Consider the following 25,473-nt stretch of genomic DNA (forward strand, 5'->3'; position numbering starts at 1 on the left):
TTGTAAAATGAATCATAAAACTGTAATAACAACAGATGCACCAACAGTATTAACACGACAACAAGAGCACACAAAGCAAGGTCACAGTGTTTACAAAAATAAGAGCCATGCTTTCACAGTAACACGTGGCAGGAACGGCAACGCAAAGGGTTAACACGGAAAACGATCGCAAACGGACAGCACACGTGAACAAAAATCATAATCCACGGTTATTTTTAATTGTTTGTGATAAATTCGCATGGGGAAAGGACAACCAACAACAACCAAACAACAACAATCCATCGTGTTCGACAGCCCTGACAAGCACGCGGTTACCAAGGCAAGGTGGTGCTTGGCCAATGGGAATCGATGTCCAACGTTCGATGCCGGTTCTGGAGTCGGGCCAACTTTGCACCTCATAATGGTCGAGGGGATTGGTCGGCACCACCCGGGGTGGCAATCGCTACCAATGTCTACCATGGGCAATATTCAACATGGGCAGTGTGCACCAGGCACAGGGCACAGTTCCTATTTATTCCACAGTCTGGTCTCATTTCACGTCTCATTGGGTGTGTTCCCCAAACCGATATTCTTTCGATAAAAGAAAACCACGGTACGTTCTTTTAGCAACAATTTCCTCACCGAGAACTACGAAAGTGACCTTGCTATCGCGCAGAGTTGCGGTGTGGAGCTAAAATGCGTCTAGAGAATCGTTATTAGCATCTGTCACCCCTGGTGGTTACCAATGGTCTCAAGGACCGCCAACTTAAACCGCCCCAGAAGAAATGGTCCGGGTGTTGACGGCTGAACAGGGCACCAATGCCCCGGTTGCGCGCGCGGTGCCCTGGTCCACTCCTGGTGGCAACTTCTTGCAGTGATTTTCACAGCCAAATTAAACGAGGTGAGATGGTCGGAGAGAGACGGTGTGGATGGTGCGTGGGCTCGTGGTGGCACGCCGGGTCGTGCGGCGGTGACGGCATCCATTTGTGATCCCAGACAGAGTGCCTGTCGGAGATCGTTGGTGACGATTCTACCTTCACTCCTGCAAAAGCTCAACACGTTCGACCGTCACCAACACCGCCACGATGTCTCTACTACGCTACGATGGAAGGCTCATCGCCCAAAACGTCGCCCGTTACGTAATTGTCCCTCTTTGGGGGGGGGGGGGGGGGTGTTGGTTTGTTTCTTGTGCTTGTGCAGCGCGGCAGTGGTGTCACGAACCGATTTGTGCTCTCACTTCAACTGGTCAGGTCGGCGAACGTCACCACTACCACCACCGATTGACAAATGGACGAGCTTAGTCCCAGCTCTCCTGGAGAGCGCTGGCGGACGTGACGGCAGCTCTCGTGTGGTCGTGCAGTATCTAACCCTCTGAGCACTCCCGTGTAATGTCCAGTGACGTAGTAGCGCTGGTGATCGATTCTGGCTGGTACTCTATTGGACTTTGTTACGCAAGTATGATATAGGTCACCGGCTGATCGCTGAAACCAGCTGTGAGTCAGGAAAGTGCACTCGGCGGCTTCCAGCTTTCATAGCAGGGGTTCACTTCCCGGTTTTACCGGCGACTCTTGCCACACGCGACCGATGAGGCAGCGACTTGCGCCGCCTGTCGTGTGCGGGGTTTGCGTGATCTTCCCCTGTTCTGCAAGGGATTCTTCCGTGCACGTTTCCTCCCATAGCTAAAAATACATGCAACGTCACTGGCGCTGGCCACACATCCCAACAATTTGGTACGACCTTCGTGAAAAATAAATCTTGGCAACTAGGCGCAGCTTTGCTGGGTACACAAGTAAATATTATTGACGTTAATGATGGGTTCCGTTGAATTTACTAAAAGTTCTTCCAATTTTTATTCATTTTGGTTTTTGGGGGCAGGAAAAAATTAAACAAGCACACTTAACAAACAAACATGAAGGTCAAGAACCAGTGTTTCGGCCGACGGGCTGTCACCGGACCGCACCACGGCCGTGTCCAAAGTGGAACGTGAAGGCTTCTGGCGCGGCCCACACAAGCGCAGCCACGAGCGGCATTTGCACCACACGCAAGAGACCGCGTCGACGATGCGTTATTGCTGATCGAGCTTACACAATAAAGGCCTTCGCCGCGACGGGAGAGGGGGCAGAAGGGGGGGTAGGGGTAGCAGAGGTTCCGCGTCATCGCGCGTGCGTGTGTACGCGCACACACAGAGCGGGCAGAGCAAATGCGGTCTTGAAGCTGGCTCCACTCACCGGGGCGATGGGTTGTGCAACCAAGTTCGCTCTCGATTCCAAATCGCCGTGCAACTTTAACATTCGGGAGAAACGGCTCATCGTAGTGCGCAAATGTCACGTGAGCAGATCGTTGCTCTAAAGTGGAGTCTGCCTTTACTGCTCGCAACCGGTTAAGCAGCTGCTCGCAACAAGTTGCAACTTTGGTTGTGTACAGCCGAATCGCTCGGGTGTGGACCCTCGCTCAACACTCACGAACAAGTCAGGCCATCCACCGCCTCCGCTATCCGAACATCGAAAACGTCACGGCGCGCGCCTCGGCAGACGGCAACCAAACACCGAGTGCGGTTGTCGCGGTAGCACTCCACAGCGCCTTCTGGTCGCCAAGCACGAGGAACGAAACGTCGGACGTCATGCGGAACAACGCGCGGAGAAACCCCGCGGAGAGAACTCTTGAACGCACCATTCCGCCCCGATGTACGCTGTAAACGCTACCGCCCGCAAGCCTGGCGCAGCAGTCATTACACCCTTATCAGGTGCGCAACTCATCCTCGGGTCTTGTTCGCGAATGGCAGCTTTTGGAAACCAGGGGCGGGGAACCTTCTCCTTACTCTGGTTCAAACAGAATGTTCACACAACTTTTTGCGGCAACCACACACGTACACACGGATCGGTTACAGCGGCATCGTACATTTGTAAACACAGTGTTGTCACGTCGAAAGTATTTCCCACCAGTACCCGATTAGGGCTACCAAGATGAAGCTAGCATGGGTTACTATCTTTAAACTAGATAAATGCAGGTTATAAAGTTTACCCGGGGGCACAACACAAAATCCTCTGAATCAATTGCATCTCAACCAATGACCAGCAGGCACGAAGGAGGCACAGGGAGAGACTCACTTACACGGAATTAGAGCGAAAATATTGTACACTCCCCCAATGGAACTCGATCGGTGGCGCTAAGGTGCTTGCAGTGACGGGTAAATATCGTCCGCGGAGCCGGTAGGCCTGGTGCGACCCCAACACATGTGAAATGAAGTCACGTGAACGATGGCTTCCCCCCTCACTTCTGCTTTCGAGGTTTTCACTCAAACCGGTCCGATTGGGGCTGTGTTATTACCCGGCTGTGACCAGGCACAAACCCACAAAGCTGGCGCTTCGAGATGACGGGCGGCACCGTCGACAGAACCCCAACGCGCAAATCAATGGGGCCGAACACCAGAACATAAAGATCGCGTAACAACAAAAAGCAACTAGAAATACAACACCAGGGTAACGTTAAAATGCCTAGCTTATGCTCAGCTTGTGCGGCTCGCACGGTGGCGAGATGTTAACTACCTCACCTGGTACGAAGGGGGTCGTGGGTTAGATCCTGACCACGCCTGCATGTTCTCCCTGTGGGAGCGTGGATTTTTATTCGGGTTCTCCAGTTTTTCCGTCCACATTTAGAATCGACGTACATTTAGAGTATTTGGGTGCGATACATTTCCACGTGATAAGCCACTTCGTTGAGCTATCATTGTGGCCAGGTCGCTACTGATAAACAGCTATGTAGCCCAGTGGGCTTTACCTGGTAAAATAAAAACGAAGTTAAGTTTTTAGTTTAGGTTATATTTGAATTACAACCTCAACGGATTTTGAGTTGATTTCAACTTTGTCAATCATCCCCATCAGGTCGATCAAATTAGTCCCGGTTCTGTGAGAAATTAATTTTGGTCACCTGATGCACAGAGTGGTTTTTCTCTATTGTCTCAGATATTTATTTGATGTATATCAAGGTACCCAAACAACAGCAGTAGCCAGCATGTCGACGTATGGTTAAGCAGCCTCCATGACTGATATGGTTCAGTTTTAAAGGGCAAGCATCATCGTCACTTAAAGCCCAAGATGCCACCACCAGTGGACCACTGCTCACCCCCAGCAGTGGAAGGGCCTGAAGGATGGGGGGGCTGAGCCCCCCCCCCACCACCTACTAAAGGCTTAGCCACCTTCATCCTGTTGTTATTATGTTTATTAAGCTCATTTACCCAGGGAAGCCTTTCCGAGTCTCAAGACTCTTTGTCAGGAGGGTCCCACCAAGTTGTCGCTGCGGCGGGGGGGGGGGGGGTGCCGATGCTGTTGCTGTTGTGTGTGCAATCCCACTCGAGTAATTTGCGAATAATTCTTCAGCATAAACCGGAGAACCTGGAGGAGAGCCAAGCGGAACAGGGGGAGAGAACCTACAAACACCACGCACAAAGGTGCCCGTGTTGAGAACTGAACCTAGGCCCTTTATGTGATGCACTCATGTTACTATTGTGCTATGGTACCCTGCCACCCATATACATTTTTTATGGTTTGAAGCTTGTTATTGGTTTGTAATTTTCCTCTAATTTTATCCTGCTTGTGCTATCGGCGTCACGTCATGAGATGAATAATCTATTTTGATCACTCACGGAGCGGCGCGATCCTTCGTGTTGCATAACGGCCCACAGAAGTGGATATCATGGAGCTACCTCTGACATCCCTTCTGCAAGCGACACTCGCGGTAGAGGCCAGCACCTCCACACTCGCTCTGCCAAGTGAGAATATTTGTTCAAAGTTTGTTTAATACTGGCCCTGTCATGCCCCCCATTCTGAGTTTCCTTCCCCATCGCACTTTAAAACGAGGTCACGCTACAAATCGTGCACACTTTTTCAGAAGCCACCGAATACTCCACCAACCTCTGGCTATGGAGGATGCTGGTGGCACACCAAGGAGCCTCGCGAGCATTTGAGGAATCCCGAGCTTCAAAGATTTCCAATAATAAAATTCCACAGTTTAGGTAAACATTAAATAAAACAGCCCTTCATTTAACAAATACGAAGGGCAATCGCTCGTTCGTTTTTAATAATTTTTCGAAATGGACCACCGCTGCCACATGGGGCACGTTGCGTGCTCGCGAATCATCCATCGGCACGAACCGCTTCTTGAAAGCGCCGAGTGAAGCAGACAGCATGGGAGAGCAAGGGGCGGGGTGGGTGAGTGGCTTACGGGGGGGCCTGCGGGGTGGGGACCAAGCAGGGAGCCGCCGACTGCTACAGCCAAGACGCATTTCTGAACTTAAACACAACAATTTAAACTGGCCGGTTCGTACGAACGCTGACAAACTAAACCACAGTGTTGCGCGGCAGGCACACCGCTCACAAATGCCGGCTCGACAATCGCCAGTGTGGGGGGAAGCTTCCTCGGGGTCTCCCCGCATGCCCATCGCAGTGTCTAACTGCCGGTTTCCCTCACTCTATGCAGTAGCGGCGGTAGTAGATGCATTAACAAATAAGGGAGCGCTAAGCAAAACCGCACGAGGGGACAGCTGCCTGTCGATTAGCGTGTACAGTACACACACACACACACAAAATGGTGCTCCAGGTGCAACCGCATTGCCGCATGCAGAGTGAATTCACACCGCATAGCAGAGCGAATTTTGGGTAGAAATAGGTGAGCTGCAAACCGAACCCGCATAGAGCGAGGAGGGAAACCTGTGCTCACAGTGGTGCATCCTTCAATTGACGTGGGTGGATATACCGTGTCCGGGATGTCGTGTGGTTTCGTTTTATGGGGGAGGGAGGGGGGCTGGGGGCGTGCATAAAATTGCGAGCGAGTTGGAACTGTTGAATAAAAATCGCCAATGTTTGTAAAACGGCACGGCCCGTGATCGGGTGTTGAGAGCTGAATTGTGCATTCCTCAATTGGCTTGCGATCCGGGATGGTGTCAGTGGTGGTTCTTCTTCTTTTAAATGTTCAATATTGCTTTTTGAATATATTTATATCATATATTTCACAGAAAAAAAAGCAATATGAATAAGGCCGCAAAAGCTGCGGCGCACGCGCTGAATTTGGCGCACGTGGGAACGTTGGGAACGCGGGTACTGTATACGGCACGCAGAAAACGCGGGTACTGTATACGGTATGCGGAAAACGCGGTTACTGTATACGATACGCAGGGACAGCCAACCGGAGTGCAAGCCCGGCATCAGGTGCGCTCAACCGGCATCGCGGCGCCTGCCCGGTGCTGTGAGCACACACCGCTTTACTCCGCTCATGTGCCGAGACTACGAACGAATAAATTAATGCATGACTGAATGAGTGCGTGGGTGGATTCACGTAGAGACGTCGCCGCGTTAAGAAAATCCAGCGTGCCGGCGCAGTGGCAGGCCTCTGCACCCGCAAAGTGAAGGTCAGGGCCCGGTCATGAGGTCAAAATCCTGGTGAGTGGTCCACCGATTGTCATCCCTTTGAGGTGGACAATGGGGGGGGAGGTTGTTTTTTCCTGTGGAAAGGCTGGCCACCGTTCACACCCCAAGCCTACCCGCCATGGGAACGTGGTATTTATTGCACTGGCTCAGGGCTGCTTACAGAGATGAGTACATGGGCCACGACTCGTGTGAGCCGGGTGGCGCTCGCGGTTCCTAAAGGCCAACCAAGGGATTTTTTTTGCCAGATTTTGAAATTCCTTGACAGAGAGTCAATGAAACAGGAATGTGTTTGTTCCACGCCGGGCAAAGGCGCGTGCGCGTCCGTCCACACCGTTGCTTCACGAACTGAATTCCTCGGATCATAAAAGTCAACAACTTGTTTGATCGCGTTACAATTCCAGTTTAACGGGTGCACATTTCTTGTGCGAACGCTTGAAAGGAAACGTAAAAAAAAAAACACACCAAGGACGGCGACAATTTTTCACACAAAAGGACGCTCGTCTTTCTGAGCGAGACTAATTTCTGAGACTCACGCTAGCGTAAAGGCAAAGACGTGTAAACATTTCTTTTCTGAAGTTAAGGGTCAAGCTTTTTTTTAAGTCTGAAAACTGCAACTACATAGACGATGAAGACCCTCTCCAGAACGTGCGACACAACGCACGCCACGCACACACGTGTGTAACAGGTACGCTTGATACGCACACGTGACACGCACGCAGCACACACGCATGACATGCATGCAGCACGCACGTATGACACGCATGCAACATGCACGCGGTGTCACGCGTGACGCAGCCCCAGAAGTTGCCGCAGCTGCTGCTCCGCTAAAAACCACGGCACTTGCTGAACGTTACCTTGCTGAGTTTTCAGAGCGGCATCACCTTCGGGAAGATCGAGGCAGTCGGCGGCGGCGTCACCAACGCTCTTTTAACCGTCTGTGGAGAAAAGTGCCGCCGGGCAAAATCGCTCCCATCCCGGGTGCTTGCGGCGCGACCGCGACGGCGCACTTTGCTCGCCGCACCGCCTCTCGCGCTCCGCTACAGGGCAGGCGAGGTAACAATAGGGGCGGCCCGGGGGGGCAGCTGCTCCGTGAGTGGTTCCGAATTCACCACGGTTCCGAGTTCACAGTTGCTTGCTGTGCCCATTGGTGGAATGCCTCTGGCCCGACCCGTCTGAGGCCGTGATGGGCAGCCTGTCCAGACCTGGAAGGCAAGAGTCGAGAACATGGACAAAAGATCCTCCCGCGTGTTGTCGACGCAAACTTTCTGGGCAAAAGTGCCTTCATACAGCAGTGGATGAAGGGTTCCACGATGCACGTACGTAGCTAATCGCCGCCACGGTGTGCGTTACCGCTGGTGAACTCGCGGTCCCCTTGTGATAATTAGCCAGCATCATCGGGTAATTCGCCAGAATGGTAAAGCCCTCGCTTGCTCCCGGTTTTATATAGAGCAGCAGGGTGACGTCATCACTTAACTCATATCAGGTGCAGTGATTAGAGGCAGAGGGGGGGGGGTGTTGTAATTATATAATCGATTAGTAATCAGTCAATGGTTATGATTAGTAATGAGCTGTAGATTAGTAATTAGTGGTAATGTGTGTTAGTGATTATATGCTATGTTAGTAATCCGTTAATTAGTATGTGTTTCCCCTATAAGGAATTGTAATGTGCATTCATATGTATGTATTTACCAGCGAAACGTCGTACTCAAACTGTAAATGTTGTGGATTCACTCTTCAACACACCGGTGGGCTAAATTAGTGAGTTATTTGTCTTTTGTCAACGTGACACTTTTTTTGCTGATTGGCCGTGTCGGGTGGTGGAGGGTTACGACACATTTATAAATAACGCGATCTAACCCAAAAACCTTTATTATGAATAATATTGGTCGCGAAAGCCTACGTGTTGAAATGTATACTATTAGAAATTAATTAAAATAACATTTGTTTTAATATATATATAAAGATCCGTTACCCAGTGCCTTGAAGAGCTCCTGGCGCACGGCGGCCGTGAACTTGGTGACAAGGCAGAGCGTCGTGAGCCCGGCGAACAAGAGGTTGTAGAGCAGTACGATGTAGAAGTTCCCCAGCCAATTGAAGCGACCGTAATCTCCGAGCAGGTCAAAGTTGGTGATTCCTGCACAAACAGGAGAGAGAGAAACAAAAAGAAAGCACTCCCTCGCACGTTCCCGCGGCAGTGGTGACTGTGGCCGTGCCCGCAATGCCGGCAGCTCTGAAACGCCACCGGAAATGCGCATGGCACCGAAACACCGGAATGCCAGAACATCGGAACCCTGGAGGTGTCATTAATACGAGTGCCACTTTGTGGGGAAGTGTTGGCCACCCACCACAGAAACGTGGAATTTTCACCACTGGCTCTGCAGGGCTGTAAACGGGAGATGGGCACTGCCTTGAATGCTCATTTGAGTAGGAAGTCACTTGAATGTGTTTTTAACAAACTGTAACATGGGATGAATTTGGTTTTCAAGGAAACAATGGGGTTTTTGTGTCAATACAGTTGTATCTATATAGACAAATATCTGCCGTAGAGCCTGTAACAGACTGTTGGGGCAATTGCTGTTAGCGAGCACCTATGAAGACCGGCATGGTACACGATTGGGTGGGTGGGCCAGCAAAACGCCTGGCCGCCTTTGCCTCCCGAGTGGCGATGTTTACGCATCGCATTTGAGTAAATCTCGGGGAGGGCCCGAGACTGGTTCAAATAACCCGTCACAGGCATTGGTGACCGTGAGCAGGAATCGAACTCAAGACGCTGGGTTCGTAGCGCAGCACGTTAACCATTACATTACCGCTCCCCATGTATCCATTTATATATCGACCATTCGGCACTAAGTGATGGTGACGTCATCACGGCACTTCTGCCAGGCTATTTTAACTTTAAGGCCACGTGAAGTGTCGAACACCTGCTGGCAGGAGGTCACAGGACAGACCCAGGTGCCAAGGGTTAACTAATTGAGATGATTGGCTGATGCACCACCTGTGCCCCCCCTACTGTGCCAACTTTCTGTATTTCTACTCTTTGTTTTTTTTGGTAATGTCACGCAGGTAAAAAATAAATAAGCAAAATAAATTAAAACTAAATTAAATCACGACGTTTCGGGCGCAACACAAGCATCCTTCTTCAGGTGGGGACAACGTAGCGAAAGCACAAACGCTTAACTGTGTCTCAGAGATGGTTGTGACGAGGGATTATATAGTCGCGGGGCATGGAGGGAGGGGCGGGGCATGGTGAGTGTGGGGGCGGGGTGTGGGCTGGGAGAAGCTGCAAAACCGAGGGTGCACTGGGAGGCAACTGGTGGTGCCGAGACTGAGGCTTTGTGATGTAGATGCCGGAAGTAAATAAGCAAGCTAGGATTAAACCACCAGTTGCCTCCCAGTGCACCCTCGGTTTTGCAGCTTCTCCTCCCGGCCCACACCCCGCCCCCACACTCACCATGCCCCCCCCCCTCCCTCCATGCCCCGCGACTATATAATCCCTCGTCACAACCATCTCTGAGACACACTTAAGCGTTTGTGCTTTCGCTACGTTGTCCCCACCTGAAGGACGCTTGTGTTGCGCCCGGAACATCGTGATTTAATTTAGTTTTCATTTATTTTGTTTATTTATTTTTTACCTGCGTGACTTTACCAAAAAAAACAAAGAGTATGAATCCTTGCAGTCACGAAAGCTTCAAATCTAGAATTTCTGTATTTCAGCTGCCCAGTGCTCCGCTCATTGTTGTGTCTATCCTTGAGACCAGGACCTACCATGGAGCTGATCTGTCCACTGACCATCGACTTGTCATCTGTAAGATGCGCCTGATATTCTTCCACTCCGGTGGTGGGTGTACACCCAGGACCCCATTCAAACCCATAGTGGCATGGTCTCAGCCAACTGATGAAAGTTGCAAGCGAGAATTTCATCATCGCTTGCGGCTGGGGTTGGCATCGTCCCCCACTCCTCCTGATGTCGCGGGGAAATGGATAAGGTTCAGGACTGTGGCCCATGCAGCTGTAATGACTGCTTTGGGTGCACGGTCCAGACCTCCCCAGAGACTCTGGCTGACGGAGGTGTTCAGACTGGCTGAGAAAAAGCGACAGGCCCACTCTCATCGTCTACAACATCCCACGTCAGAGAATGAGGAGGCCGACCACAGCCTTCGCTCAGAGGTTCGGAGAGCCATGAGGCACTGCAAGGATGGGTGGTGGTCGTGGGTTGCTGAATAGCCTGCGATCACAAATCGCTCTTTAACTCCATCAAAAAATGTAACCTGCAGCGCCACACCTATTACCATAATTAGGGGAAAGAACGGTAATCCAATCTCTGACCCCCTGGAACAGGTTCGCAGATTTACTGAGCATTTCTGTGAGGTCCTGGGGGAGGGGAAATCCCTCAGCATGGAAAACATCGTGGAACAAAGTAGGGATGATCCTGGTGAGGCTGCAGTGCCACAAATATTGGAAGAGGAAGTCACCCTCTGTGAGTGGCTGGCTGAGGTGCCATCTGTTGAGTAAGTACTGAAAGCGATCCGGAGTCTGAGACCAGGAAAGGCACTGGGCAGAGATGATCTCCCAAGCGAAATGCTGAGGGTGGCGTGTATGCACAGACTGCCCTACATGACATCATAACAGTCTGGACCACTGGACGGGTTCTGCAGGATTAGAAGGATGCCCTGGTGGTCCCCCTTTTTAAAGAAGGGGGACCACACAGACTGTCACAACTATGGAGGCATATCACTCCTCAGTGTGCCGGGAAAGGTCCTGGCAAGGATTATTCAACATGGCCTTGCCAGGCACGCTGAGGAGAGGCTTGCGGAGGAAAGGGCGGTCCTGCACAGATGCCATATTTTCTGTCCGTCTGCTACAGCAGAGGTGTAGGGAATTCCAACAAGACCTGCAGCTCTGACTTATTGACCTGGTCAAGGCCTATGATACCATCAGTAGGCCTGGGCTCTGGGTTATTCATCTTCTTCGTGCTTTTGGAGTCCCTGACCCTCTGCTCACGATCATTAAGAACCTTCATGGTGGTGAGTGGAACCGGGTAAAACTACGTGGCAGGGAGTTGGAGCCATTCCCTGTTCACCTTGGGGTGCGACAGGGATGTCCTCTGGCTTCTACATGATTTAACATCTATTTCGACCATGTAGTTCTTGAAGCCTTCAATAGCTGTACCGGAGGAATTTCCATTTGGCACAGATAAAAAAGGAGGCTGATCGATGCCTGGGTGCGATCAAGGGATGGCTCCCTATTGCTCAACTATATTATGTATGCCGATGATCTGGTAATTGCTGCTCACTCAGAGGAGGAGTTGGAGGTGATGCTGCTGAACCTGGAGCTTGCCACTAAGAGGTGGGGACTTACCATCAGCCCCACCAAAACTAAGCACCTGCCTGGGTATTTTGTACCATCAGTCACTCCACCCCCACAACTCCCAATTGGTGAAAGGGCAGTTGTGGAAAGAGTGGAGAGTTTCCCATACCTGGGCAGTGTGCTCATGACCGGCTCCGGTTTAACAGCAGAGGTCTCACTCCGAATCAGTCGAGTGGCATTATCTTATCAGATTGCGTAACGCTGTGTGGGAGCTACCTGGTCTGTCGCTCCGCACGAAGCTTCAGGTCTTCTCGGCCACGGTCATTCCCTCCCTTCTCTATGCTTGCGAAACGTGGACCCTCTAATGGAACATCTTCACTGGTTATAAACATTTAGGCTGGCCTGCCTACGATTCATCCTGGGTTTAACCGGGCTGGATTGTGTGAGGAGCTCACAAATCCTTGAAAGATCTGGACAAAGTCCCATCGGTGAGCTCCTCTGGCAGGCAAGGCTGCTTTAGCTGGGTCATGTAGACCGCATGCCCAGCTACCTCATGCCTATACAGCTTTTGTTCGGCTGGATCGAGGGGGATCGAGGGGGATAAACGGGCGCGGCACGGGCTAGAGAACAGATGGAGTGATGTGGTACAGGAGGATGTGGAGCTGGGTGGACTTGTCGATGACTGGTACCAGCGGTGTCAAGATCGGCCTCTGTGGAGGAGGCTCGTGGAGGACGCTACTGGGCAGTTGGAGGCAGTCGCCCCAATGCTCACAACGAGCAGAGCGCCGGGTGGCTAAAGCACAGCAACTTGGCACAGTAGGGGGCACAGGTAGTGCATCAGCCAGTCATCTCAGTCGACCCATGGCACCTGGGTCTGCCCCGTGACCTCCTGCCAGCGGGCGTTCGACACTTCACGTGGCCTCAACGTGCACATAGCCTGGCACAAGCATCATAGTGACGTCACCGCCACTTAGTGGCAAATGGCGGTTGTTGTATACAAAGACAATGGGACAGCCCAGCCCTAAATTAGCCCAGTATTCGGAGGCCAAAGTGAACACGACCGGCACCAGCCACATCGCGCGCTCAACGAGATCAACCAGAGGCCCCCATCGGTCGCCAGCAGCCCGCGGTTACTCACCCAGTGTGCGGGACAGCACGGGCAGTGCAGAGCTGAGAATGAGCAGAGAAACGCAGTTCCCAATAATCTGTGGACGCCAACAGCAACGGTGGGGTGTTAAACAAGCGGTGTGCGGACACACGTGGCCTCACGTCAATTGTACAGGGCGGCAGCAGGCACAGCAGCAGGAGCAGCAGTAGGAGCAGCAACAGCAGTAGTAGCAGCAACAGTAGCAGCAGGAGCAGCAGGAGCAGCAGGAGCAGCAGGAGCAGCAGCATCAGCAATACCAGCGGGAACAGCAAGAGCAGCATGAGCAGCAGGAACAGCATGCGCAGCAGGCACTGCTTTTCGCGGTAACATTGTGGAGGGTTATCTGATGGGGAACGGGGCCCCAGAAGCTGTTTTACAGCCTGCTAGCTACTCCGGATTTGTTTTTCCAATTCTGACTTGGTGGGTTGGTGAGCGAATGGGTGGGTGAATGGGCGGGTAAGTTCGCGAGTGGATGGGTGAGTTCGTGAGTGAGTGAATGGGTGGGCACGTGGGTCGGTGGGCGTATCTGCAATTCTAGCAACTCTCGGACGGAAAAATGAAGCGTCAAAATTACTTAGAAAAGAAGCTCTTATCGTCGCCCTTCATCGGCCATACAAAAAACTGAGAGGATTTTAATTGACGTGGACAACGATGGACGCAGGGTGGAGGGGAACGAAGACCTTGGTCATGGGAGTGTCCTGGCTCTTGGGAGTGAGCGGCATGAATGTGGGCAGGCTGTAGAATCCCAACACTGAGCTCAGCATCAGGTAGCTGTAGGGGCGGTCAAGGAGCAACAGGGCACCGGGATCCCAAACACCTTGACAGCACAAGACTGGGGCGATACCTGGTGGGCGCACGCTCCAATAGTGGTCAGCTCCTGCCAATGGAATGTGGAATTTCCACAACTGGCTCCGGGTTGCCAATTAAGAAGGCCTACCACTCTAAGTTAAGCCGAAATGTTGAAGTTCAACAGCATAACTGCAATTCCATCGCACTTCTGTCTTCACAGGAGGAGAACGGAATTCTAGTTATGCGAACTTGATTGACATCTTACAATCCTCCTCCTCATGGAATTGTAAACACGTTCCTAGCGGGTTCGCGGGGTCGCATGCACGACTTTTGCCATGAGCACAGATGAATTGCCGTATGCGCCAAACCACGGCAGGGCACACATTCAACGGCATCATCAGCTGCGCCCCACATCTCCTTCATTAATTGGACTGTGGCCTGGCAACCGAAACTACAGACCTTATCATAAACCCATAGAGACACACAGAGATACATAGACATCTATATAGATACACAGAGACCAATGTAGACATATACACACAGAGACTCATAGAGATACATTAAAGACAAGCCACAGCAGTGCGAATGTGGCCGTGCAACCCGAGCTATGGACCGCACAGTGAACCCACTGTGGTCTGCACTCCTTCAACAGAGGAAGAGGAACAGCGACAAGACACGAACTCTCTCTCTCTCTGCTGAAGCCCTCCCGTCGTGGCAGCAGCAGCAGACCTCCACATTGGGGCTCCTGAACATAATGCCATGTGCAAGAAGAGAATACAGCTGTACAGTGGCGGGCCCATCGAGTAGCGTGCAGGCGGTGCAACTGCACCAGGGCCCATGGGCCGGAGAGGGCCAATAGGGACTGAGGGGACCCAGGCCCCCGAGCTACGAAGAGGGCGGAATTTAACAGGGGGTGGGGAGCCCCGTAACCCCCCCCCCCCCTCGCGTTCTTTGCACCAGGGTCCCTCTATAAAGACGCTACTGGGGGGAGGGGCGGAGTGGTGGCACAGAGGTTAGCGTACTGCGCTACGACGCTGGCGGCCCGATTTCGTTCCCCAGCCACCTGCTAACATCGGTGGCGAGCGATACCGCGGACCGGTCCTGCGCTTCCGCCTGCTTCACCGTGCCGCACTTACCAGCGCGATGCAGTATGGTCAAAACAACCCCTACCACTGAACACTACTTGGAGACCTTCATCCAGCAATGGATTCGACAAATTGAAATTAAAAGAGTCCGAGTGATTTGTTGCTAATAATGAGCACTGAGGCAGTGATTATTTGTTTACAGTCCTGAGCCAGTGAGTGGTGAAAATTCCACATTCATATGGCAGGGGGCAAGTCCATCCATTGCACAACCACTTCTGATCTCCCCACAAAGTGGTACCTCTTTTTTTGGCCACGGAGAGATATTGGGCTCAGTCAACCCATAACCAGGAATTGAACTCGCAACATTCCGATTGCGAGCCGTTCGCTATACCGCTCAGCAAGCAGGCCTCATTTTGTACAATATACAGATCCAACATCACCCATCTGCTGGTGTTGTTACTGACGTTGTTGAGCATGGCTTGGCACTTGGTAAGGGTGGCATTGACAGTGGCAGAGCAGCCCTGTGGTGGCGGCTGGGCAAGGATACAAGATGAGGACGACCTCAATAGCGGCTCCGACAGATCCAAGGGCTGACAGCGACGCCTTGCCCAGGCCAGGCTCCTGCAAGAAACAACTTGCTGTGAGATCGGTGCCTCGGGAGGATGTTTGGGCGGCATAGGGAAACGTGACGCTACAAGGCTTATCGTTATTGTTGTCATCATTATCGTCGTTATCGTTATCATCGTTCTCGTTGTTGTCGTTATCGTTCTTGTAATCGTTATCATGGTCATCATTATCATTATTGTCGTTAACGTCATTATCAACATTGTTACAGTTCTTGTCGTTATCGTAATTCATCGTCGTCATCGTTGTTATCTTTATCGCCGTAATCATCATCGTTGTCTTCGTTATTATTGTGATTGTTATCGTTGTTGTGATTATTATTGGTATCGTTTTTATCCTGGAGAAAAGCTCAGGGAATTTTCCAAACTTGTTTAGAGGAGGGTCCTGCCAAGTTTTCGCAGGAGGGAAGCAACGGTTTGCGGTGCGGAATCCCAATAGTCATCTGCAGTGTCATTTTTCAGCATTTCGGAATTATGGCCAATGGTCCCGTTAAGTTAATTATTTTATTTATCCTTCACGGGAAGCAATTGAAGAACCCGGAGGAAACCCACACAAAACCGAGGGAGAGAGAACGTACAAACCCCACGCATAAAACAGCGCCCAAGATGGGAATCGAACCCAGGAGGTTCTTGTTCAGTGGCTCCAGCATCACCACTTTGCACAAAATTTAATTAGAATTGTTTGGATTTTCATTGCTTTACGTTGATCTGCATTATGCGTTCATAGTTTTACATGCTATGAAGAAGGGCCGTTGCTCAAAACCTCACTTATATAGAATATATATTAGGTTTATATTCTCTTTTACGGCCACTGTTATTGACAGACGTGTCGAGTTTTTCTGTTAATTCTGCTTGTGCGCCACTGCCAATGTTGCAGCAGCATTGCACTAAACCACATCTGCAAAATTCATGGCAGATGCGGTTTCTTGATGACGATGCAGAAACGGTAAAAACGGAAAACTCTCGAGGCAGTGTGCGGAGACGGTGGTCACGACCCAGAACAGAACCAAGGGACGCGTAACGCAGACTCAGTGCCCGACTCACAAACACCAAGGAGGAGGCATCGTCCTTATGACAGCAGCAATGATTCACCACTCCGCTATTCCTGATGCAATTATCTGGCTCAACCACCTCAATGTACAATTATAGTTGTTGCTCTACATAGGTATCATCCGTATTAAGAAGAGATCCAGTCACAGAAACCCATAGACTCACAAGAAAAATCGATATATTCACATACAGAACCACAGATTGACACAGAGATCAATAGGAAGAGGGCATCATCACAGCGATACCGCACTCGGCTGCTCCTGACGCAACCATCCGGCACAACCACATCAATGTAAAATTACAGCTGTTGCTCTATAACAGTATCAGCCGTATGGAGAAGACGACCAAATAATGTAATCGATATTGATTTTTATCATGACTAATTGAGAGGTGCATATCATCAGCGGTGGGAGGGGGTGGGGCGGCGCCTGGTTTCTATAACGTATCCATTACCTGTGCTCCTTTCGGCATGGCCGTCTCGTCGAAGAGCAGCTCCAGGATGTGGATGGAGACGATCAGCACTGAGACCCCCTTGGAGCAGCGCAGAGAGAAGAGAAAGAAGAGGGAGAGAGGCAGACCGACACAGCGGGGGGAAACTGCTCGACCGCGCGGCAAACGAAACGTGGTCATCGAACCGAGCCACGCGATGTGATCGGTGTGCTCAGGTGGATTCGGGCCTACCGTCAGCGTCAGCAGCAGCAGCATGACCAGCGGGTACCCCAGGTTTCTCTGCCAAGGAGATGCTCGCCGCCGTGTCTCTGCGCACAGACGCACGCACACAAGCACACACGTTCTCTCTCCAAGGATTGCGCACCACTGAGTGAGCAGCAGTGCAGTGGTTAGCACAGTGAGGTTTTAGCTATGACGTGATCAGGCCCGGATGTAACATCACAAGCCGGTACCGGCCGTGTCCTTCGGGTGGGCGTGATCTCACGTCATCGCACGAAAGGCCTAAAGTACTCCCCTACCCCTCCGCTTACCATCTCACTCCACTCCCCTCCACACATTCTCCCCTCCATGCACTCTCCTACCTCTCCCCCTGTCATCTCACTCCCCTCTACGCACTCTCTCCTCCACGAACTCTCCTACCTCTCCATCATCTCACTCTACACACTCTACCGCTCCCCTCTCATCTCACTCAACTCCACATCACACACCCTCCCCTCCACACACTCTCCTACGCCTCCCCTATCCATCTGTATTAATCCATGCATGAACAGAGCGATTGTAAAACAATGGAACACACGCTACGTAAGGCGAACAGCAAGCAAGGGAGATAATAAAAATATGCTTCCCTGTGGAAGCCCCCAGTAAACTTTCGCCCAGTGGGAGGAAACTTATTCTCCTTTGCTGACCCTGTGGCCTGAAACTCCCTTCCCCTAACTGTCCATGCTATTGACTCCCTGCCTCTGTTCAAATCCAGGCTCACAGTCCTTGTTCCTGTTGCAATGAACTCCCTTGCTTCTCTGGATAAAATAAACGTGCTGACCGTTTGTGTACAGCGTCTTGAGATATGGTTGCATTTAGACATTGCAAACATCTGCACGTTACAGCGTGGTATAAAGCTTCATCAGGCTTTCCCCGACCGCACGGCCCAGTCACCCTCTTTGTGCTTAACAAAGAGGGTGAGTGAGTCGTGATTTCGTTGACCTAGCTAAAAAGGTCATCATACACATAGGTCATCGTATGCAACTCATCATTGACACCACAGAATGAGCCCCTGTTCGACTTGTTCACACCGGCAATTACTCAGGCTAGTTCTGACCGACTAACAAGACTCAAGGACGAACACAGTTTTTTTTAAATATATATACACAAGGGGTGCCACATATTTATATATTTATTTATGTAACACGGTAATGCCCGGTGAGATATTATCTCTTTTTTTAGAGGGAGTGACCTGGGCACACTTGATGGTAGCTCATCATCTAAGTGACCGAGTTCATCATCACACAAGGGAAGTAAGAGCAGCAGCCAAATAATCTAAGCGCTCGTTGTTCCTAAACGTGGAGAGGGGAAAACCCGGAGAAGGAAGCCGGACAGCGACCCACGCTGGGACCACCACGGGGAGAGAGAGAACACGTGGACTCCAAATACACAAAACGCATCGCCAGGGTCCCGGATCAAACCCAAAACCTTCTGCGTACCAGGAGATGAAGATAACATCTCCTCACCACAGCCAAGGCTTATTTGGATCCTCACCGAGCTTTGTGCGCTCCATTGTGATGACGCTGAGAGTCTGAGCCAGCTCCTGCTGGTCCACCTTGACCCACTGGCACGCGGTGCCTGCGCACGCCAGTGGCACAAACGGTGTAGCAGCAGCGGCATCACACGCGTTGCAAGCGGTGAGGCTGAAGCCGACAAACCTTGGTGATAACTTCACTTGCAATCGCATCTGACATCGTATGTTTACATATTGGTACAATGGTCGCCTTATTGATTGCTCTGCTTTTCAAAATTTAAGTTTAAAATGTGTTTGTTGTTTTAATATTCTGATACGACCCAACCAGACATCTGTGAAATAGAGCTTTATAGCTCATCGGATTCCTCCAGTATAAATAAAGATTCTGAAATTTGTTATGGTGACTGTACCGTGGCGCAGTTTGTCCTTGCCATTCGGAAACTTGACCATGTACAGGTTACCCTTGTAAAGGATACTCCATCCTAGTCTCGTGAATTCTCACCTGTTTAAACAAAACCAACTCGACTCCATCACACAAAACATAATCCTAATTATGAATGAATTTAAGTATTTGTTTGTAATTTATTTTTGTTTATTCCCCCTCCCCCAAAACTGTTATCCCGATTGTGTACTCCGTGTATCGTCACGAAACAAACGACCCGTGCCGATATCTCACGTAGCAGAGCCACCGTTTTGTGTTAGAGAAAGGTCCGTGCAAGCAGATACCATAGAACTACTTCTGAGAACTCTTCAAGTGACACCGTGATCCGCACAGTGGGTGGCGGGACCTTGCAAGCCGCCCAGCTGCAGACAGTAACGTTCGCTGCGTGACAACGCATGATCATTGTTTAGCCAAATTAACTTTGCATTAAAAACATTAAATATGTGATGGTTTATTTTACTGCCATTTGTGACCAGGTTGAGACCATCAATTAGCTACACAGGGGTGGACTGGCTTTGAAGGATATTGACGGTACTAGCTCAGAACTCAGCGAGCCACTCCACATGAACACGTGATGCTCAACTGGCACAATTAATCCTTCAGAGCAAGCATCTTACAGGACACACCATTTAGACGCCTCTTGATGGTGTCTTCCTCAAACCTCTGGCAGTCGATCTGCTCGTCTAGATCCTCCAGCAACTGTGGGACATCAACATCATTTACAAACAGCATCACCACCACCATCGGCATCATCATCACATTCACGATACAAGAACATCATCGCTAGCAGCGTGAACACATTTTAACACGGGGAGAGAGAGAACACGCGGTTTCAAGCGACGTGCAAAAAATATGTAGACGGCACCCTGGCATCTGAGCATTATGCAAAAAACATCAGCAGTTCTTCAACAACTGCATTGTGGTTATCTAATCTTGGGTCACCAACAACATTTATTCGAGCAAATGTGACCGACTGACAGCAGCAGCGAATGACAACTGTGGACCTTTTTTCATCCTTATTCAAGACTCATCAGCACCGTGTGGTTACCAATATTCACTGCTGCAGAGTGCTAGGTTTTTTTTATTATAGAGAAAACAACATTACAGAAGGACACGATTTAAAAATAAGATACCCATGCTCACAGACCGGACGGTTAGAAGATCAGGAATTTGCGAATTTTCTTCCGCGAGCAGTAATTGAACGTCGTACGGTTCAATCCACACGTAAGTGTAAGGCCATTAGAACCGGGTGAAGGGCTCCGTTTGGGCATTATTCGAATGATTCTTATTATTGGAAGCGAATTACCATTAATATGCCAAGAGGTGTCTTCGACAAGAAAACACAAAAGTCCAGCGTGCTTTGCATGTCTGGATGACATGACCAAACTTAGGTATAACTTGGACCATCGACCGCGTGAAAACATCAGGAGGCCAATGTGCACATCTCTTTCGTGAATGGAACATTAAATTGCATTACACGATAGTGGGATTGTGGCCATGCGAGCCAAACCTACAAAACATATAGTATATACGTAGAGACTCATAGATATAGACCAACAGATACAGAGAGGCCCATAGAGATACAGGGAGACGCATAGAGATATAGAGTCATAGAGATACATTAAAGACAAGCCACGATACCATTGTGGCCATGCAAACCAAACTTAAGTAAACCACTTCATTTTGCATTCCTTCAATGGAAGAGGAATAACAAAACTACATAAACTCTCTCCTGCAACCCTCTCATTATGGCTAGCAGACCTCAATATTGTTATTTAGCTCTTGAACATATTGCTGCTGCCATATGCTACAGTAGCATTTACACGTGAATAGTAGCATATGTCTCCTGATATCCACTGGCTGAAGACAACTGTAGGGATGTGATTGGGCTCATACCTGAGCGGCGGAAACTCAAACCCAACTTCCATGTAGGCAGATGCACGATCAGAAGCTGACTGGGAATTTTGTGCGATCTACCAAACCGCTATGTGCGATTTACATCCCCGACTGGGAATGAAGAATTCTCACGGAGCTGTGCAATTCCGCCCGCCACGTTAGAGAACGGCCCGTCAAAGTGGAAATCGCATAACTACTTCTAAAATCCCTTCCAGTGACACCTGGTTTACACATTAGGGGATGCACTTCCCCAGCTGTCTCTACCGTTGTGTTTCTCGCATGACAGTCCCGTTGTTTTTTATTCACCGAGCTGGAATTTAGCCAAGTTAAATGTGCAGAGTAAAATTTGCCGTGATGGGTTTTTTGCGTTTCCTGTAGCCATCAATGTGTACATGCATGTACGTAATACAGTACATGCAAAAATGCATGCTGCATCAACCTTTGGCAAAGATAAAATTAAAGCGCAAATATATGCATAATTACAACCTAAACAAACAATGTTGGCTATGAAGTGGTAATCATTTTGTTCCATCAACACATTTATTACCATTACAATTTAAAGTGCGTGTCTAATGAGTGATAGGACAGAATACTGCAGATCAGAAGAGATCTCAAATTATCTTTAAAAAATATTAATATAAGTAATAAGGTCTCATCTTATCTTGTGTTAAATCTGTTTTGCTACGAGGTTGCTGTGTGCCAAAGCATTGTACTTTCATTCCAAAGTATTTAAAGCCAAACGAAACAGTGCGCCACAATAACGTCCCGTAAACCATCCCGTTAAGCGTCAACGGGCGACGCGGAGACCGCCGGGGCAATATCCCAAGGCGAGCACGCTCCTCGGTTCGTGATATCGGCAACGCTAATCTCTCTCTCGTCTGTCGGGGCACAGCGATTGACGCCGGTGTTGACAAACGAGCTGAGGGTGGAAAACCAAAAGGGAAGTGGCTCAAGGAGCCGAGCGAGTGACCTTACCCGCGGCTTCACCAGGAGCTGACCAGTGACGCTGAACATACACGACAGGCCCAGAGGGGTGCACACTGCTCACGTACACACACACACACACAAAGACAAAGAACCCCCATAGAGATTTTAACAGACTGTTGGGGCAAGTGCTGTTAGCGAGTAGTGCCTATGAATCCGGAACGACGCACGAGGAGGTGGGGTGGCCAGGACCACGCACGGCCGCCTTTGTCTATCGAGTGGCGATGTTTACACACTGCACCAGGTACTCATTTGAAGCTGAGTCGTCGATCTAGGGGAGTCGCAAGACTGATTCAGATAATCATCACCGGTGTTGGCTGTGAGTGGGAATTGAACTTGGATCGCTGGGTTCGTAGCACAGCACGCTAAACGCGACACTACCGCTCGCCACAACTTACACACGTGCACACAAACATAAACACACATGCACACAAGGATAATCACTAAGGTCCACCGTGTGGTCTAAATAGGCTATTGGAGAAAGTGCTCTAAGCGAGCACCTATGAAGAGCAGTGTGGCTCATGAAGGCCTGAATGGCTCACGAGCGGGTGGTGTGGCCAACATCACGGCCGGCTGCATTTGTCTCCCCAGTACTGATGTTTTAGACACCACACTACGTGCTCATTTAAGGCTGAGTCGACCAGGACTGGTTCAAACAATTGCCTTTGACGTTAATCATGGCCGACAGAAAGACCGGAGGCAGTTCGTGGTATGGGCGGGGCTAGTGATTGGGTGGGCTGCTAGCCCATCACGTCCCTCGAGAGTCTCCCGGATGTCCCTTGTAGACAGCGTCCCAGAAATGTGAGAGGGGCGCGAGAGGGACTCACACAGGAGCAGCAGCACGCCGAAGAGCGAGATGCACGAGTAGAGGTACGGCAGGTAAAATTCCCAGAAATCTAACAAAAAAAACACACACGAAAGCAGCAGCAGCAACAACAACAACAACAAAGCGTTCCCATTCGTCTTGGAACAACTCTGCCCATCCGGCAACTTTAAATAGAGTGTCACAAACGGGGCTCGCGATTCAACTCAAAGTTGCTTCGAGATACCCGCAGCATTTAAGTGATTTATAAACGCAAATCCACCGTCCTTATTCAGAATATATTCTACGGCGTTTCCATTGTCCTGCCCATCTATGTTTGTGCTGCGTGTCCCGATTTCTCTAACTATGGGACCCTTTCACCAATTTTAAGATCAATTATGCAATTTTTACTGCAAGTATGTCGTGATTGCGCAGATACGATGCCTTGCATTTGGTGTCTGAGGTGTTTGAACGTCGTAACACCTGTAATTATGTGAGAAAAGGTAAAGCCGTTTCATTATTCAATATCATGACAATGGTGAAATGATCCCATAGATACACCAGTTGAACCCGAGCTATTAATAATGTGGTGCCTGCATTGTCCTTGTGCTACTCGCCTTTTGGTGGCCTCTGCCCCAGCACTGGTGGCACAATGCCATAAATGAGGCTGTCTTTGATGCAGGCCAAGCAGTTACAAGATGGTGCAAACATTATCAAGCATATTTGTTTGAATTTCTTACCGCATGTATGTGTGGTTGCGCAGACACACGCCTTGTAATTGGTACCTATTTGGTGCTTGAACATATTAACACCTCCTGTATTTACACCAGATTGGATAAAGCCTTTTAATCATTCCTCATTGGTCTGTTGGGTATATTTTTTCATGTGTCTTGTCTGTATTGTCCATCTAAATTTGTTATGTCTGCCTTGTTGTGTACCGTTGGTCTCGTTTGATCACGTCTCTCGTTTGTAATGTCCGTCTAGTTTGCGTTTTCCGTGTCGTTTGGCCTGTCTCATTTGTACTGCACGTGTCGTTAAGCCCAATAGTCAAAATGTATATTAGCACTTTCCCTATAATTCGCACAAAATAGCAAAAGATAAATTCTCACACCCGCAATTGGATGAATGTCTCGTGAACACAAGAATCGATTTTAAAAAATTAATGGATGGATGGAATGAACAGGAGCGAACATGCCCAAGAGTCCATTCATGGTGAGAGATGGAGCGACGAAATCCGCTTGTCTCACAGGCGTTAGGTGGAGGCCATCATCCAACAGTGGATTGATCAAGGCTGATTATGACGATGAATACGAATGCATTGCTGCATGCATACTAACAAGACAGAATTCAATGATAATGCTTCTGTCGGATTCATTAACATTACTATCATCGTAATTATTCTCATCATCTGTGTATGAACTAATTCCTTACACAAGTCTGGTCCAGAGATCCCTACTCTGAACACACAGTTCAGTATAATGGTGATTATCACCGACACACAACCACGATGAGAAAATAGGATTGTTTAGTAAACGAGCCATCACATTGCCACAATATAGCCACCGGGCGCCACGGTGGCGAGATGTTAACTACCTCGCCAGGTATACAGGAGCATGTCGGTTCGATCCCGACCTTGAAGCCTGTAAATTTAGAGTTTGCATTTTTTTCCCCATGGTCGCATGGATTTAGTTTATTCAAAACCCCGATACGGTGCGTTGTTAAACCACTTGCCGGATGAGACCCTGCCTCCCACACCGCCACTCTGTGCAGGTCGTGTGAAGTGTTTAACCATACTTCACCACACTGGTCAGTGCGAATGAAAGTGGAGAGGGAGCCAAGTACTGATTTAGATATCGCTCCCCACTGGTGTTTTACATTGCTTTATAGTTCGCGTGACCAGCATTCACATGACCTCTGCCGCAAAGTATTCTTGTTTTAAAATCATGCATAGACGCACGCATGCACGTACGCAAGCACAAACGACCAGGACAGCAGCGAGTGCTCAGTGTGTGCGGTGTAATAAATGGCAGCAGAGAAGAAAAAAACACTTCAAACCCGCTGACAAAAACAGGAAGTGGCGAAGGTGGCGGCAGGAAACGAAACCCAGAAAACAGAGGGGCTCTCGATTTCCACGACAGGCTCTTCTGCATCCTTTTGCCATAATGCAGGGCAGCTGGGTAAGCATCGTTATAATCCTTGGAGAAGGGTGGCCAAGGTAAAGGTGCAGGCCCGTAATTCCTTTCTCAGGCCACTGCTGGCGGAAGGTGCCTCCCACTAGGGAGAGCTCGAGAGATTTCCCCATGTGGATGGGTATCTTGGTCTACTCTTCCACGCTGGACAGACTTTCGAAGGGGTGGGAGTGGCCAGACATCTTTGAAGGGGTGGGAGTACCCACACTTTACTCCACCTGTGGTATACAGTTTATACTGCTGGATCTACTTTGTTCAACTGCCGCACCGAAGGATCGGACTGGCATCTGATGGATTGCAAGTCGAGTGGACCAACCATGACACCAAGCTATAATTCCCTAAATCTGTATTATAATGAAGCACAGATGGTATTCATTAGTGTTGTTAATTCACGTACTTAAGTAGAAACGGCGGGCCAATAGAAATGAAATTTCTTCCGAGACATTTGAAGCACATCCTATCCCAGGATCAGCAATTCCTTTATCAGGAGAAGCTGACACTGTCACAACGAATTGATATTAGTCAACTAGAATCCATTCTCATGCTCATCATATATGCACAGCATCATGCGTTGGA

The 25,473-nt window shown here is 49.7% G+C and overlaps 1 protein-coding gene across 2 annotated transcripts in view; it reads right to left on the minus strand.

The window, feature by feature from the left end:
• LOC116954777 (protein LMBR1L-like) overlaps positions 1-25,473 on the minus strand; it is a 45,760-nt gene continuing 20,287 nt past the window's right edge. For both annotated transcript variants that reach the window (XM_032975567.2, XM_076052576.1), the window contains exons 7-17: positions 22,734-22,802; positions 21,898-21,962; positions 19,653-19,725; positions 18,605-18,688; positions 17,084-17,160; positions 16,856-16,933; positions 15,277-15,350; positions 13,536-13,626; positions 12,847-12,913; positions 8,374-8,535; positions 1-7,603 (exon numbers count right to left, since the gene is read on the minus strand). In XM_032975567.2, coding sequence (XP_032831458.2) covers positions 7,524-7,603; positions 8,374-8,535; positions 12,847-12,913; positions 13,536-13,626; positions 15,277-15,350; positions 16,856-16,933; positions 17,084-17,160; positions 18,605-18,688; positions 19,653-19,725; positions 21,898-21,962; positions 22,734-22,802 — 920 coding nt within the window. In that variant the 3' untranslated portion in view covers positions 1-7,523. The remainder of the gene's footprint in view (positions 7,604-8,373; positions 8,536-12,846; positions 12,914-13,535; positions 13,627-15,276; positions 15,351-16,855; positions 16,934-17,083; positions 17,161-18,604; positions 18,689-19,652; positions 19,726-21,897; positions 21,963-22,733; positions 22,803-25,473) is intronic.

Source organism: Petromyzon marinus, chromosome 56 (assembly GCF_048934315.1).
Source record: "Petromyzon marinus isolate PM22_M1 ecotype Great Lakes invasive population chromosome 56, UKy_Petmar_22M1.pri1.0, whole genome shotgun sequence".
Taxonomy (NCBI): Eukaryota; Metazoa; Chordata; class Hyperoartia; order Petromyzontiformes; family Petromyzontidae; genus Petromyzon; species Petromyzon marinus.